This window comes from Sphaeramia orbicularis, chromosome 17 (genome assembly GCF_902148855.1).
Source record: "Sphaeramia orbicularis chromosome 17, fSphaOr1.1, whole genome shotgun sequence".
NCBI classification, from domain to species: Eukaryota; Metazoa; Chordata; class Actinopteri; order Kurtiformes; family Apogonidae; genus Sphaeramia; species Sphaeramia orbicularis.
The window spans coordinates 27,450,378-27,466,188 of NC_043973.1; the positions used below are offsets into that span (position 1 = coordinate 27,450,378).

A 15,811-nucleotide genomic window follows, 5' to 3' on the forward strand; every position below is an offset into this window, starting at 1 on the left:
AGACTAAAACAATATAAATGTCAAAAAATATTTACAACACAAAATGATGTCATGAAGCCAAAAATGACACAAAAAATGTGGGTCGTTGGTCTTTTGAGTTTCACGCAGAAAAAGTTTAGGCACCACTGTCCTCACCAGTTGTCAGCCCTATATTTAACACTTATACCTTACACCTGTATTGTTTTTGTAAATCTGATATCCAATAAAATAAATTAGTTAAAAACTGCTATTTTGGCTCTTATGAATCCACTTCTCTCTGTAGCTGATTTTTACCATACCATAAAATTGTCAAAATATGACTCGTAACTGAGAGTCGATTTTTACTTTTGTTTTTTTACATTTTCTTTATAAAACTTCTAGGAGGTATTTGTTTAATTTATTCTCGCATAAAGAATTTTGCTTTGAGCTTCCTGCACTTTTTGTTCTTAAGATATTTTACACTATCACTGCATATATCAACTATTAACCCCCATCATACTAATAATTAGTATTATCAGGTGACCCTTACTCAAATTATAGTCAATATCTCCAGGGTTAAATACTTGGAAGTGAAAGGATATTCAGAATATATAAGGATATCCAGTAAGATGCAAGACATTGCATTTAAATTCTAATTACGGTTTCTTTTTTATTTACGATTTTGTGTTATATATTGACCAATTAACCTGCAGGACCTGTTTTTTCCTGTGACTGTGGTAAAGTGAATTAGATTATCAGTGGGTACATGCTGCGAGGCCCAGACCTGATGATAGAGGGTCCCATGAGGGGCTTGTCACTCTAGCCGGCGTCACCACTTTAACTTATCCTTACAGACATTCTCCTCTCTGTCACTCACCCACAAATCCAAACAACAGTCTCTTGCTGTGACTCTTATCACATAGACTGACAGGGTCATGAGGTTAGTGCCATACTGGGCATGCTCAGTCATTCACATATTGATATTGATTTTTTTTTTTTTTTTTTGGACAGTTTGTATGTGGGCAGAGAATAAAATGGAGTGGGGGGGTGAAGATGGAGAGCAATAGATAGAATTCTACTTGGCGATAGAGGATGGACCCTTCCCTGAGTGTCTATTCTCTGCTGCCGGCTGGAGTGACGGAGCCCCACATCCCACCGTCCCTCTCTGGCTGCCATTCAGCCCCATCGATCTGACTCAGGGCCCAGCCACCCCAAGGGAGACCGGGACTCGGAGACACACTGCCTCTTTTGTGGGGGGATCCACCAGTTCAGACTGACAGCCGACAGCGCAGATAAAAATATGTCCCCCTCCTTTTCTGTATTGTCCACAGTAGACATGCTGTTGAAGATGTGTAACCTTTAGAAAGCTCGGCCAGGCTCTAACCGTCCTGCTGTCATCCGTAATCATACAAAAGTGGAATATTGTCCACAGCGTCACACCCTTTGGCATTCTCCCATCTCTCCAGCCCATCTCACTGTATTATTTCCCACTGTGATAGTAGAGACTAGTGGCTTTTCTGTGCTCGAATAATTTAGAAATGTCACTTCACATCAGCGAGTCTCTTAGGCCAATTACTGTAATCTTTCCCTCGTGTCTCTACATTCCTTCTTCTTTAAATCACCGCCTCTGAATTATAAAATATGCTTTGAAAGTTCTTTAGCATAGGTGCTAAATTGCTCGGAATACTTACCGCATGCTTCACCCCGGCTGACCTGAAGCGTCTCTGTCATTTCCGTCTCTCCAGGGAGGAGAAGGAGCGCTGGATCCGAGCCAAGTACGAGCAGAAGCTGTTCCTGGTGGGGCTGCCCCAGTCGGACGTGCCCCTGGGGCAGCAGCTGCTTCGAGCCGTGGTGGAAGATGACCTGAGGTTGGTGGTGGTGCTGCTGGCCCACGGCACCAAAGAAGAGGTTAATGAGACCTACGGGGACGGAGACGGACGCACCGCTCTGCACCTCTCCTGCGCGATGGCCAACGTGGTCATCACACAGCTGCTCATATGGGTGAGTGAAGGAACACACAGTTAGTGATGCACCAATACAGTCCAGATGGAAACCCTGAACTTGTGGGGCATTTTGAAAATCAGCATGAGAAGTCTGAAGGTTTATCAACACCATAGAGATGTACACAATGCTTAATCACGGGATTTTACAGTACTAGAAATCGAGCTGCAGCTATTGATTTTTTTTTTATCAGTTAATCTGTTGATGATTTTCTTCAATTCATATAAATAATTGTTTGAATAGGCGAAAAAATAGTAAAAATGTTAGAAAGACTTGTCTGAAAATGACAAACAACTTGTCCTTCATTCCAGGACCAGCTGAAACTGCAACCACAAAAACTATAAAAGTAAAATTAGATTTAAAAAAAAAAAACAATAATGACAATATAAAATTATGTATAAAAAGATCTAACAATATAGAAATAATAACAGTGATCTAAAAGTATATATAAAAATATCCATGTGTATATACATAAACAACAACAAACAAGTCAAATGACATCTACAAACTATGTGCACTGCAGTCTGCAACAAATTTATATACAATTTACTAACAACTTCAGATGTTACTGACATAAGACTTTGTGGTGATCCTGGCATGTGTGTTATGATGTGTCAATGTTTAGTGTCAGCAAAATTAAGGCAATGAAGTTTCGATTCATGAAAAGTGTAATTGAATAATTCTTTTAATCGATTGGAGTCAATGAATCATTTCACGTCTAATTAGAAACTTAGTAGAACATCAATGCATTTATATTTTGTCACAATAATGAAGAGATAACAGGTAGAATTCCTTGGTTCCCTCCTGGTATTAACAATATAAAGTCATTTAGCACCAGTGTTGAGGATACTTTAGAAATGTAAGATCTTACAGATGAGATGTTAGCCCGTTAAACAGAATAACTGATCTAGTTTAATAGTACATCAAAGTAATGTAACCTATAGCATTTGATTATTTCATCTTTACCCGATTACATTTATTTTGTCGTGCAAACATAATACCACTACATGTATCTATTATAGTTCCCACCATTGTCTGACACATGTACCTGACAATTTAAATATACTGGATGTAAAAAAAAATCAAAACTGAATCTTAAATATGCCAAAAAAAAAACAAAAAAGATTACAAAATTCCTTATTTTAGTGTTCTCAGTACTGCCTAAAACACTATAGTTATGTTTGCAAAGATTCATTCAAGCTGTTTTCAGATGCAATTGCTTGAAGTCTTGGCAAATATGTGGAAAAGGATGGAAAAGTCATCATGGATATTTTAATTTTAAAATCCTTCCCTTTTTTCCCACTGTTTAGGATAATTATATCAGCTACTACACATAGTTTGGAAATTCCTGCAGTGGTTATATATATATATAAAAAAAGTTTCTACTGATTGATTTGATGATGTTTCTTTACTATCACTACTTTGCCTCACAGTACGGCGTGGACGTGAAGAGTCGGGACGCTCGTGGTCAGACGCCGTTGTCCTACGCTCGGCGAGCAGGAAGCCAGGAGTGCGCAGACATCTTACTTCAACATGGCTGCCCCAACGACACCGGCAGCCTGGCCTCCGTCCCCACGCCCAACATGAGCCGTCGCAACCCCAACCCCAACATCAACAACAACAACGCTCAGTGTGAGCTCAACCGCAGTATTAGCATCATGTAGGAGCCAGAGAGTGGCCGCAGACAAACACATCCCACCTTGAACCCGCCCTAGTCTCTTCCCAGTACCTCCTCTGTTTCACACTGTGTAATCCAGAACAAGCACCAACGCGGAGATATCAGGAGTGACGGACACGATGTTGATATTCCACTACGCTGAAAGAAAGAAGTGGGTGTTTGGGGTTCGGACAATGTACATTAATTGTTTTATATTATTATTTGTATTTGTCTGTGTTTGTAAAACCCATTCAGTCTTGGTTTTAAATGGTTACGATCAGCTTTAAGCTTTTTTTGTTTTTTGTTTTTTAAGCATCAACCAAACAAATGACTTACTTTGGCATTCATACCTACCCTACGAAAGCATTCCTTAATGCTCGAACATTTCCTTTTATGTCTTCCCCTTTCTTGAACATGAACTGATTTTATAATGAGGGTGAATGAGAATTTCCTTCAGATTCCAAGCCTAAGTATAATAACATAAAACTGTGAGGAATAGTTTTTCAAGTGACGAAACAATGATGTGAGAAAGAAACTAAATCTTCCACCGTACCAGTGGCTGCTACAGCTTTAGTAATGATGCATGTCTTCAACACAGCTATCAAACTCTTGACATACTGTTCATATACAAGGCAAAGCAATTATGGTTAAAAAGTCCAAATGATTTAGACACTTAATTTGCGGCAAAATGGATTCGGATTCCCATAAAGGGGTTGATTGCAGAATTCCTTTTGGGTGAAAGTGAGTCATTTCCATCGTCACCCTTATCATGATCCTCTAGTAGAAGTGTCCATTACTATAGAGGAATTAAGGGGCATGATGTTTTATGTCCATTGACGCACACAGCTTTGTACGTGTGCCTCTTCAATCAGAATTTATTCAGATCCGAAGCTTTCCTTGAACATTGAGATTGTGCCATTATGATCTCTTTGTTGAAGTAATTTTTACACATTGACTAGATTGCGTCGGTAATTGTTTGACACCGATTTCACACAATTTCAAGCAAGAGTGTACTGGAATATCCCTTCACCTCCTGTGGCCTAAGGCACCAGATTGGTACTCTCAAGAGCATTTCTTCTATTGTTGCTGTGAAATACATGTACGGTACTGTGAGTGTGTGTGTGTGGATGTATGTGTGTGTGCGCACGCATTCGTACATACGTCTTCATCTGTGACCACGCGCAGCAGAGATCAACCGGGCATTTCTGTTCATAAACATCGGAGAAAGGACACTGGAGAGAAGACGAACGTCCGCAGTGACGATGTGGGAGCATAACTGTGTTTTAATGTACAGACCGCTGTAAAAAGTAGTTCTTGTTCCTTCACCTTATTCCTTATACAAACAGTTTGGACTTATTCTGACTTTTAGAGTCAATGAAACGTACCCTTTTCCTTGTCCTTAAACCTGTGTGCCCTCTCCCGTCCTAAAAGCCTATAAGCCTAAAAAGCAGGGACTTAACAAATGCATTCAAGCAACAGGCATAAGACTGACAGATGCAGCAAAGAATAGACTGACAAATAAAAAATGAGCAAGGTTTATAGACACTTGTTGCATTTAGAGAAATGTAAAGTATTCCTGTGTGTTACTTCAAGACATGATAAGCCATTTGAAGTAGTAAGTCATATGAGCAGAACTGAGTTCAGGGGAGGTTGGCACATGTCTGTTTATGTTGTATTTTCCCTTTTATTCGACTGCCATTTTAAAGGTTTTAAACCATCTTTGTTTTAAGGGTTTACAATGCCAGGATGTATGTTTACAGAGCAAGTTATTAACTTGGTACCTTATCTACATAAGATTGATGTTGCTTTACAGTATTTTAGCTCACAGACAGTGAATATGTGGTCACTAGAAGACATTAGGGGGTTTCTAAAGGAGTAGCTTGATATTTTGACTAATTCACTTGCTGAAAGCCAGACGAATTGATCTACACGTCTCTTGTCTGTGTGTAAAGAGGCTGTTAGCTTAGCATGAAGATTGTGTCGCAGGGAAAAAGACTTAGCCTTGCTTTCGGAAATTTGGCAAAAGAAGCACTACTAGAAAACCCCTTATTTATGTGTTGTATTGTTTGGTTGATAAGTAAAATTACAAACAATAAGTAGGAGTTAAAGGGAGAGTTGTGTATTGTACTCTTTATCAAAGCTAAGGTAGCTGGTTTCCACTTCAGTCTTGAAGCTAAGCTAGGCTAACAAGCTAACTCTTAGTACAAAGGGAAATAAGTTTGTCAAAATGTCCAACTGTTCCTTTAAAATATCCCACAACTGGCCACAAATTCAACCAGATTACATATGAACTAGCTACACTTGTACTGTACAGTGGTACTGGCCTTATTTCCAACCTTTACTTGATTTTACTGAGTACAGTAGTCCGAGGGGATTACTAGGAGACTTAAATGTGTACAGCGATAACCTGAAGCCACACTATTTACAAACTGTAGATGCTAAGAAAAAAAAACACTAGAAACCTGCCTGTTTTACCTAAACACAACATGAAGTGTACATATTAGCTTAATGCTTTTACCGGCAGAAAAAGTCCTCATAGGGAAACAAATTGAACTGGTTTTCGGTCAACGGGCCCCTTTGACCCGCAAACCATATTTTGATATGTTGTTTTTGTTTCTCCTTAAGCATATTTTTAAGGTACTTTGGTTTGGTCTCGACATTAACCGACCATCTTTGGTACTTGTGTATAATGATGTACATTTGACATATTTATAATGCAGTATGTAAATATTTTTTTGTTTTGTTTTGTTTGGTTTAATTTTCCTATTGTAATTCCTTTGCGTTCAGAACGTGAAACAAAGCAAAAGCTAAAGAGTAACTTGTTGTATGCTTGGATGCTTGGCTGACTGTTGACCTATTAATAAACACTCAAATAAAACAATGTAGCCTTCCCTGGATTTGGGGAAACTGATGTTTGCGTCTTGTATGTGCTTCAGTCGTCTATCTGTCATGTCCTTGTGTAACATTTGACTGATTTCAAAGTCTCCTTGTCATTTTACACATGCACTACCGTGTTTGCATGCTCCATCAATCACACTGAAACCGACTCTTGTAAATGTGCTAGAGACAACTCAACCAGGCCTGTTTCGAGGTAAGTAAAGCAACCCTCTTCACTTCCTGCTATTAGGACCCCCCTCAGTTGCTGAAAGAGGATTAAGATACAGAGCCGGGCTTAGTGTCAGGCAGCACAACACTGTGGGGAAAAGTGAAAGGTCTCAGTGTTCAGAGGAGTCGAGCCCTCACTAATCCACTTCTTATTTCCTGCTAATCTTGTCTCAGCATATCTTCATCCCCTTCCTCTCTCTGTCGACTGGTATTGTTTGTGCTTTATCACCTGGTTTCTCTTTAATTTCCCCTCTTCCTCCCTCAGCATGGCTCGACATGGATCCACTATGCATCAGGTCGTGCTTAAGTGGCTTGAAAGTTGTGAAAAATGGCATCCTGCACTAATGACTTCCTGTGTTAACACTAATTTCTTAAAGATTCAACCATTTTTGTATTTCTGTATGTTTATTCCTTTGAAGTTGACATGTCAAAAAGAGCTATCTAACCTTATCAGATAGAACATTGCCCTTTTTTTATGTTTATGTGTTTATTCTGAATATTCAATATCTACATATCGTCGGCTTCCTGATAAAACCTGCTAAATGACATTTTTGGTAGGGAATAAAAACCTGCTATCTCTCCTAGTATAGCTTCAAATTTCAGTCTCCTGTGAAAGTTGTTTACATTCCACCGTAAGTAAATTAAAGAAACAGATTTTGTTTTTGTGTCATATTTCACAGTTTCCTGTTATATCAAGTTTTTTTTCTCCTGTAAATTTTAGGAAGCCAACGTTATCTCCTTTTTAAACTACCTTCTTTTTCTTCCTCAGGTCTTTTAATATTCATCATGAATTCCTGTTGATTAAAAGTTTTCGAGGGTTTTTGTGAAGCCTTGAAAAAAAACTGTTGCATGCTTATTCCACAATTCTAAAAAAAAAAAAAAAAACAACATATCTTTTAAACAATCTGTCCTAATTTATTACCATATTGCCTTGGCACACCCAGGCCACTTGTGTTTGTTGTGGTGAGACTGGAGCGCTTGCTTGCACTGCTGTGTGTTTTGATATTTCATCAGGGCCTGCTAAACAGTGAGGAGGGCTCTCTGCCGCCCACCTCTTCTCAGACAAATTGCCTCCAAGATTGCAGAGGTGGGTCTGAGGCTGATGGATGGGTACACAAAGACCTGACGAGACCATATTTGCAAACATTAAATCCATATTTCCATAACATGTAGGAGCTCCTGGCCACGGGCCACTTTACCAGCCCTTTTAGTGAGCTCCAGTCAGTGACGTGGCTGCCTGGAACATAAATGTTTCATCACGGTGGCGTTGAGCAGAGGTTTGTCTAACATGTCTGCTCAAGCCTGTCTTGATTTTAACAGGTTACTACTCCATCCTGTTGTTTTTTTGGGGGTTTTTTTTGGTCTTTTTCCATCCCCTCCTTTCAATCCTGTAACCTCTTTAACCAGTAATTATATCCACTCTGACCATCTCCCCCCTCTGTGGTCCCCCCAGACCTGAACATCCATTTATCAATTTCAGCTCCATCATGTCTCACCAGTACATCCATGTTGTACTCTGCCCTTTCTGACTGCCCCATACCCATGTCTTCACACTCATTTCCATATCCTTGAACCTCTTGCTAATCAGTGGATTTCAGTGTCTCTTTTTCCCTCTCCTGCCGCCAACCTGGATGTTTCATACCCACCATGCCTTCCTTCTTTCCTCCCTTCTTCATCCTCCTCTCTCTCTATCCTTTGTCTTATCTAAACGCTCTTTTCCCATCACTCTCTCCTCCTTTTCCTCTCTCTTCCTCTTCTCTTCCCCGTTGGCTTTTGCCTGCATTTCTCTGTTAATTTGCCTGAGAATGCATTAGCTGTAATGAAGGCTGAGGGCCGAGGGAATCCTCCAGGGTTCCATTAATCATCCCCCCTCAGACAGGCAACCTTGATTACAAGTGGCAAGAAATTCATTAGAGCCGGGCCTCTGACAACTCTTATCTCCGCCACTAGATCTGACTCATTAGGCAGCCAAATTAAAGCTATGATGGCCCTGATGAAACTCATCGCTTGTTTATCTTGTGCGATTTGATGCATCTGCCCATACATCACTGTAGCCACCACCGTCCAGACCCTCCCAAGAAGTCAGGCCTTCCAGTCGGTGCTGAGCAGCCCTGCACTCACACAAGCAGCAAGTAATGAGGTCCCTCGCTTTCCTCTCTCTCCAGGTGGGAATGTGGAAATGGTTTAATGTCTCTGCTGAGGAGAACCTCTGATATTTCAATTTGTGATTCAAGCAGCAGAATGGCAAAATGATATACGTACTGTCTTGAGACTGGGGTGTTCACTGAAGATGTAGGCTTAATGGTGGAGAGATTATTAAAAATCATAAAGGAAGAAAAGCATCTGAGGAAGCTAATATTTTAAAGAAGACTCATTCCAATTTACACCTACACAGGAAATTTACCTGTGTAAAATTTACTCAAATTGAAGAAAATTTTACTCTACTCAGAAAACATTTGGTCCCTCTCTAAAAAGAGTAAAAGGTAGAGCTTTAGAAACTCAATATAGAGCCAAATTTACTCTAAATGTTTCTCAGTAATTTTTCTTGTATATTAACCCTTTCATGCATAGGTCACTCCAGTGGACAGTTCTTCTCCAGCTGTTCTCTTGTATATTAATGGGTTTTGTTGTTTTAGTTCCATATCAGCCAACACAGTGATGCTTATGCTCCATCCCATGCACTGACATTCATACAATAACTGTAACTGTGCTGTTCTTGATAAAGCTGATCTGCAGTAACATGTTTGAGTGTAAGTCAATTGTTATTTGTTAGGCAAAAAGTTTTTTGTTTTTTTTTTGCATATTATCTCCATGAAGTGAATAATTACTAGCATTAGAATATGTTAAAATATGAGAAGACATCAGATTAGCAGCATTAAAAATGTTTTTATTTCATTGTTTTCATATCACTTTCTGATATTGGGTTTTAAACATGTTTCTTTACTTCAAAAATTAAAAACATGACCATTTTTCTAATTCCACAGAAAAAATAACTCAATCGCATTGTTTTTTTTCATGCCTAAGGAGGAATAAAAAACACTCAAAAAAAAAAATCTTCACTATGGTTCTCATAATTCCTGCATGAAAGGGTTAATATTGCATGGCACAGTATTGGGAATAACCAGATTCTGTAAAACCCTACTTTTTTTTCCTGTCACTTTGGAGTAAACCTGGACTCACTTGCATGGTGCTGATAATAATAGTCAGCTAGGGGTTAGTAACTGAGCTGTGTCATGTCTCCTCATCACCACCTCCACCATGAGGTTCACGGATACTGAAATAGCTGTTGCGCTCTGGCACAATGTCGTTGAATTGACCATCTGTATTAGTCAGCTCTCAGACCATAATAAAACTTCCACTGCCCCTTCACACCAGCAGTAGGAACAGCCTCATCATCACTCCTTGAATCCCCATCCAAGTGTCACAGTCTTGATGTATGAAGTGGACGGTGAAATAAACTGTACCACTCATGGGTGCCCAGGTCATCAAGTGTCTGTTTATGCACTGAGGTCAAAGTGAGATAAAACTATTCTCAGTGTGATGGTGCAGCCTGACATCCATGAGAGGCCTGAAGAAAATGAAATAGAACATAATAATGCACAATGACCCCCACCCACCCACCCACCCACCCAGCTGTAGTCAGGGTTTTAACAATGCACAGCACATTTAGTTTAAATACTGACTGAAGAGATGGTCGGTTAGTCTAATAAAATATTAATACTAATAAAACATTTGAAGAATTCAGCCCTATCATCATACTTCAACAGGTGCTGCTGGGTTAAATATGGCTTGAGGCCTGAGTCTTATTTTGGAAAGAGTGAAACCAATCACTTTCTCTCATCTGAGCTGTGTGGGTTTAGTGAAATTATTCCAGCATAAGCCTTTTTGGAGACAGTTCAGAGGAAAGCAATGTAAGCCCAGAACCACTCCATATGAAAGTTTGCATAAAACATCAAGCGTTATTTCCCCCCTTTTCCTGTAAATGGATAGCTTTGTGGGTAGATGTTATTTTAGTTGTTAGAAAATTTCAATAATGCCACTCTTAAATGTGCAGTATTAACACATATATTTGAAATGGCAGGTTTATTCACTTATGTTACCCAGTAGCCATAACTCAGCTTTATACGTTTATTGACCCATAAAATATATAAATGTGTTTATTTATTAACTTGGGTTTTGCAGCTACAATCCGTCTTTTTCTATAATAATAAAAACAGAATTGCTTCTATAAATTCATCAAACATTCCCTGTTTGACGCATCCACCCTCTTTATTTTCTGTTTTTTGCGCTATTTCCTTTAAATTAAATTTCTTTTTTTTCATACAAGCAGCGTATAAGCCTTTATTTACAGGTTTGGAAATAGGTTTACGGTGTGATTTTATTTGTAAACCTGCAGGAATGGATGCTGTCGGTTCTCTGATGGAGAAGTTCATTACAGTGTGTTGTCTAATGAGGATCCATCATGGATTCCTAAAGAGAAATCAATCACTCCAGTTGGTTAAAAAACACCTGTCAGGCCATCACTTGGTTTTCTTTTTGTTTTGTTTTTTTAGTAAATTAAAAATAATGTTCGGATGTTGCAGCGTTTTCATTTTGAAGTTTCAAAGCGCATCTTAATTGTAATTCAAGCACCTTGCACTTTTTCAGTCGGATTTTTCACATACTTTACATTCATCTAAAAAATGCAACGATAAATTAAACATATTAATTTATAAAAAGGTTAAGCATATTGCAATTTTTCATTTTTAAATGTCTAAATATCACAAAAATCTCATATCATATAGTGCTGTATCCTCTTTCTGTTTAGTTATTTTTTCTCCATTTTTTTTTTATATATTTAAGGCCACATTTTACATTTTACTTAAAAATAAAATAAATCCTACGCATTTTCCCACTCATACTTGAGGATGCAATATTTTATCCTCTAAATAAAAAAAGCAAAATGATTCAATCTGATTCAATCTTTCGTATAAAGCGATTTATTAGGTCAATATACTTTACAATTGTCCCTTGTTTGGTCATTTATTTCCTTCACATCTTTTTTTTTTTTTTTCACAAATAGCTGTCAAACGTGATTCCTACAGTCGCCAAACAAAATGTCAAACGTCTTAAGTTACATGCAGATGTGGTCAACAAATTGTACGAAACACAAAACAAAATTTCAGAATACCTTCACCAAATGAGTAAAGAACATGCACATAACCAACAGAACAATTTGGCCCCACATATAAATACTTAAAAAAATCTTTACAGTCTCATTTCATAGTGCCCATTTGTACCGTTTGTTGTTGTTGTTTTTTTTTTTAGCCCATTGAGATTATATTTACATATTCACAAAACAATAAATAAAAATGACAGCGTATTGCCAAATTATGGATCTGTCTGTGTGTGCAGATCCTCTCTGGTTCTCTGCTGAGTCTCACCTCTCAGTCCAAAATAACTGAATCCTCCTTTTTGTGCTTCATGCGTTCAACAAATCAGTGGAACATACAGTCAGTGTGAGTGTTTTTGTTTTTCTTTTTACTATTAATATTTGTGTTTTCATCTGAGTTCACGGCCTGGTTCCTTGCTCTATTTGTTGATGCTGACTCCTCACTGCAAACCTGTTGACGTGCACCGGGATGGGGACCACAATTTTGGGGTTTCTCACCGGTTCTCCTGACCGGTTGTTGACGTTACCGGCTTTGATCCGTTTCCATTTGGCCCTGCGGTTCTGAAACCAAATCTTCACCTGCACTTCGCTCAGTTTAAGTGCGTGCGCAATTTGGGAACGTTCAGTCAGAGAAAGGTACTTTTTACAGTGAAATTCCTTTTCGAGTTCCAGCAGCTGCTCACTTGTAAAAGCTGTTCGTCTCCTCCTGCTCTTCCCCGCTGAGCTGCCGGTCGGTATCGTCTCCTGTGAACCAGTTTTTAGTTTGCTCTTCTGGGACAGAGAGCCACAGTTGTTTCCATCCGAGAAACTTTCGTTCTCGCTGTCTGCGGAGCTGTCCTCCCGGTCGCTGCAAACGGTGTCTGCAGACTTTAGATCCAGCTTCTCGTCGTCTGAACTGTACAGTTTGGTTTCACCTAAAATGTGGAGAAAGAAACACACACACACTTTTAAGTCACTCATTTAACAGGATGCTTTAACCGAAGAATTACGCACGATGAGAGAAAATGGACTTTCTAAATAAATAAATAAAAATACTTACATTTATAAAAGTATTGGCCTTATTCTTAATGCTCCCCAATGTTGGAATTATTGCTACATAAATCAACCATATTTTGGTAAATTTATAAGCTGCATGTTTACTTTTATCTCCAAACGAAACCACTCTTCTTCTGTTATAGTTAAAAGCGTCACACTCGTTATCCAAATTCATTATCTTTACAGATAAAAGTCTGCTTTGCTTCATTTAACTACATGTAACTGGAAAGTAATTTTCACAGCCTTTAGAAAATATTTATTACCTCCTTCTTATTCCATACCATCAGACCAAACAGGTCACGGATCGGCCACTTTCTTTTTTTGTTACTTTTACGCACGGTGGTAACTTTTACGCATCAGCCTCGAGGTTTAAAAAAGATTCAGTTCGAAGTAAGGCCGAGCTTACCTGATATTGTTTGGAAAGTTTCTGTGAAGTTGAGCAGCTCAGAGCCCTTGTCCCGGCTGTGCAGCTCCTCTGAATGCGGACTTTCCTGCCTCCTCGCTCCGGGATCGGCGGCGCTTAAACGCGGACCGGGTAGCTCTTGTGGCGGATAAAAACTGTCCGGTGGATCCGAGAAACTTGGCATCGTGGTGGTGAGCGCGACCATGGACGGCACCCCCTGTCCCAAACTGGCACAGAACGTGTTGGTGAGCCGGCCCGCAAAAGAAGCCAAAGGCGCAAGTGGAGGTATACCAGACGATAAAGGCGAGTGGGATAAAGCTTGAGGAATAACCAGAGGTCTGTAGGGCATGAACATGGGGTAGCCCGTGTAGAGCAGGTGTCCCGGTCTGGGCTGGGGGGTCCCTATCAGGGAATCGATAGAAAACGCCGTCCCTTGGCCGCCTGGTCTTTGCATTTTGCAGGCAAACACTCTATTTGGTAGAAACTTGAAAGCAGGTGTCCTTTCCCCCCCTGGCGACGCACAAAACTTTCAGTGCAAAGACAGAGTGAAATGAAAGTAGATCCTGCGCCGTGTTGTCATCCCTGGGAGTGGACCGCTTCTCCGGATCTCTGCACTCTATATGCGTCAGTCAGCCGGGCGCTTTGTTGTGTGCCCAACCGCTACCTTTTCCCTCTTATTTGTCACACACTGAGACATAAACACACGCTCTCTCTATCTATCCACCTCTCCCCTCTTTGCAACTCCTCCCTCCGCCCCTCTCCAAGATCTCCAGCGTGAGTGTGTGTGCGCGCAAAGAGAGAGAGAGAGAGAGAGGGCGAGAGCGCATTGGTTATCATCTGCAATACAAGAGGAATGAAAAGGGGGTGTTTCCCTGGGGGCTCATCCATCTTCCTCAAATTACGCTTCATTTCCTTATTCAGCCTCTGACTTTTTGGCCGTCGTGAGAGGCGGTAGTTTCCCAGTGGAGACCAAATAGACGGGTCGCACCCCCAGCACTGCACACCCCCCCCCCCTCCCTCCCTCCCTCTCTCTCTCTCTCTCTCTCTCGTTGCCTCCCCTCCCTCCTCCACCCCTTTTGCCAGGTTCACCACTGACTGCAAAAACGGTGTGAGAGTCTGCTCCAGCCCTTCCCCTTCTATAATCGTTGACCACACCAACCCAATCAGCTATTATTAATTTTGATTGATGATAAGTAATTACTCTGGATACAAGGGACAGCGTAAAACAACGGTGGCTTTTGTTGGAATATTGGGGCCGATGGGCATCAGAGTCAGGAGGGTGGAGAGGCAGATGTTTCTCCGCTCTCTGTCCCATTCTCTTGGGTTTAAAAACAATGCGTTTGGCTTCAGAAAATAAAAGAAGTGCTACAACAATTGTTCCCTGGAGAGAGATACTCTGTGCGAAATTAGATGCGGATAAAAATGCGAGGTCAACTGCCGTGTGGGCTAGGACGCACAGGGGCCAAAGTCAGATTTGGAGAGATTGATCTGAGATATAGCACATTAAAAGAAAAAAAAAAAAACTTTAGTCAATTTAGATAAATTTAGTCTTCTTAAATAAAATGACGCCTCGGCCAATATTTTTCTTTGTAATTGTAATTCATCCCTGGTCAAATACGCGCGCAAAAGGAAAAAGAAAAAACACATTTTTCTTCTCTTTAAGGACTGGTTTAATCGCACATTATTTCACCTTCTAAATAGCAATGGGACCTGATGATGATTAGCCCTATTGAGTCCTGGGTGCCCCGGCTCTCCAACCGGTCTTCTGATTGCATGAGGACATAAACATATCACCGCCGACTCTGATTAGCAGTGGAGGGCCAGGCCAGGCTAATTCTTGTAATTGCAAGTGACTTCAGCAGCACCTCTTTTTGATCTATTGAAACCATTTCCCGAGCTCCTCTCATTGTCTCTTCTATGTGATATCATCCTCTGTCTCCTCCTCACATTTTTTCACTGACCGTATAAGAAATATCTCAAAAGGTTTTTTAGATTTTTGTCTATTTTATTCGGTTTATTAATGATTTGGCACCATCACCACTGCATCCTCTGATCACAGCAAAAGCTATAGGAGAGATTTGCCATTAAAAATTATTAAAGTCTGTTTCCTCATTTTTTTTAAAGGGGAGAAATTTGATAAAATACAATCCGAAATTAGTCTTATTAGTTGGTTCAAAAACAACCAAAGGATACACCCAAAACGTTTGTTTTTACGCAAAAAATGAAGACGCAGAAAGCAGGTGCAACTTAATGAACTCTGTTTTTTTCTCCACTTCTTTTCACAACCTTTCTGAATAAAACAATCATCACTTTACTTGATAAATGCACAAATTTCACTGTCATAAATACAAATTCTATTTAACATAAATATTTAAATGTTGCATAAATGTTCAAACTTTTACCTTACAGTTGTCAAAAAAGATCAAATCAGAACATTTATAAAATATCAATCCCTGATTTCATATTTTATTTAGATATATATATATATATTCTGTCTTAA

General features: G+C 39.8%; 2 protein-coding genes across 2 annotated transcripts; one reads left to right on the forward strand and one right to left on the reverse strand.

Moving 5' to 3' along the window:
- The first annotated feature begins 893 nt into the window (after window positions 1-893).
- Window positions 894-3,788, forward strand: LOC115437375 (arf-GAP with GTPase, ANK repeat and PH domain-containing protein 3-like). The gene is made up of 3 exons (XM_030160604.1): window positions 894-898; window positions 1,620-1,959; window positions 3,393-3,788. The coding sequence occupies exons 1-3, from the start codon at window positions 894-896 to the stop codon at window positions 3,621-3,623; spliced, it is 576 nt and encodes a 191-aa protein (XP_030016464.1). The 3' UTR covers window positions 3,624-3,788.
- Window positions 3,789-12,175: 8,387 nt separating this feature from the next.
- Window positions 12,176-13,765, reverse strand: LOC115437730 (homeobox protein GBX-1). Its single transcript, XM_030161054.1, has 2 exons — window positions 13,315-13,765; window positions 12,176-12,787 (listed from the first exon to the last, which is right to left on the reverse strand). The coding sequence occupies exons 1-2, from the start codon at window positions 13,763-13,765 to the stop codon at window positions 12,273-12,275; spliced, it is 966 nt and encodes a 321-aa protein (XP_030016914.1). The 3' UTR covers window positions 12,176-12,272.
- Window positions 13,766-15,811: the final 2,046 nt, after the last annotated feature.

Bases quoted from the DNA above. Each gene is read 5' to 3' on its own strand.
- LOC115437730 (XM_030161054.1), bottom strand. From the start codon at position 13,765: ATGCAAAGACCAGGCGGCCAAGGGACGGCGTTTTCTATCGATTCCCTG. The intron at 12,788-13,314 runs GTAAGCTCGGCC...TCCACATTTTAG, and splicing joins AACTTTCCAAACAATATCAG to GTGAAACCAAACTGTACAGT.
- LOC115437375 (XM_030160604.1), top strand. The intron at 1,960-3,392 runs GTGAGTGAAGGA...TTTGCCTCACAG, and splicing joins TCACACAGCTGCTCATATGG to TACGGCGTGGACGTGAAGAG.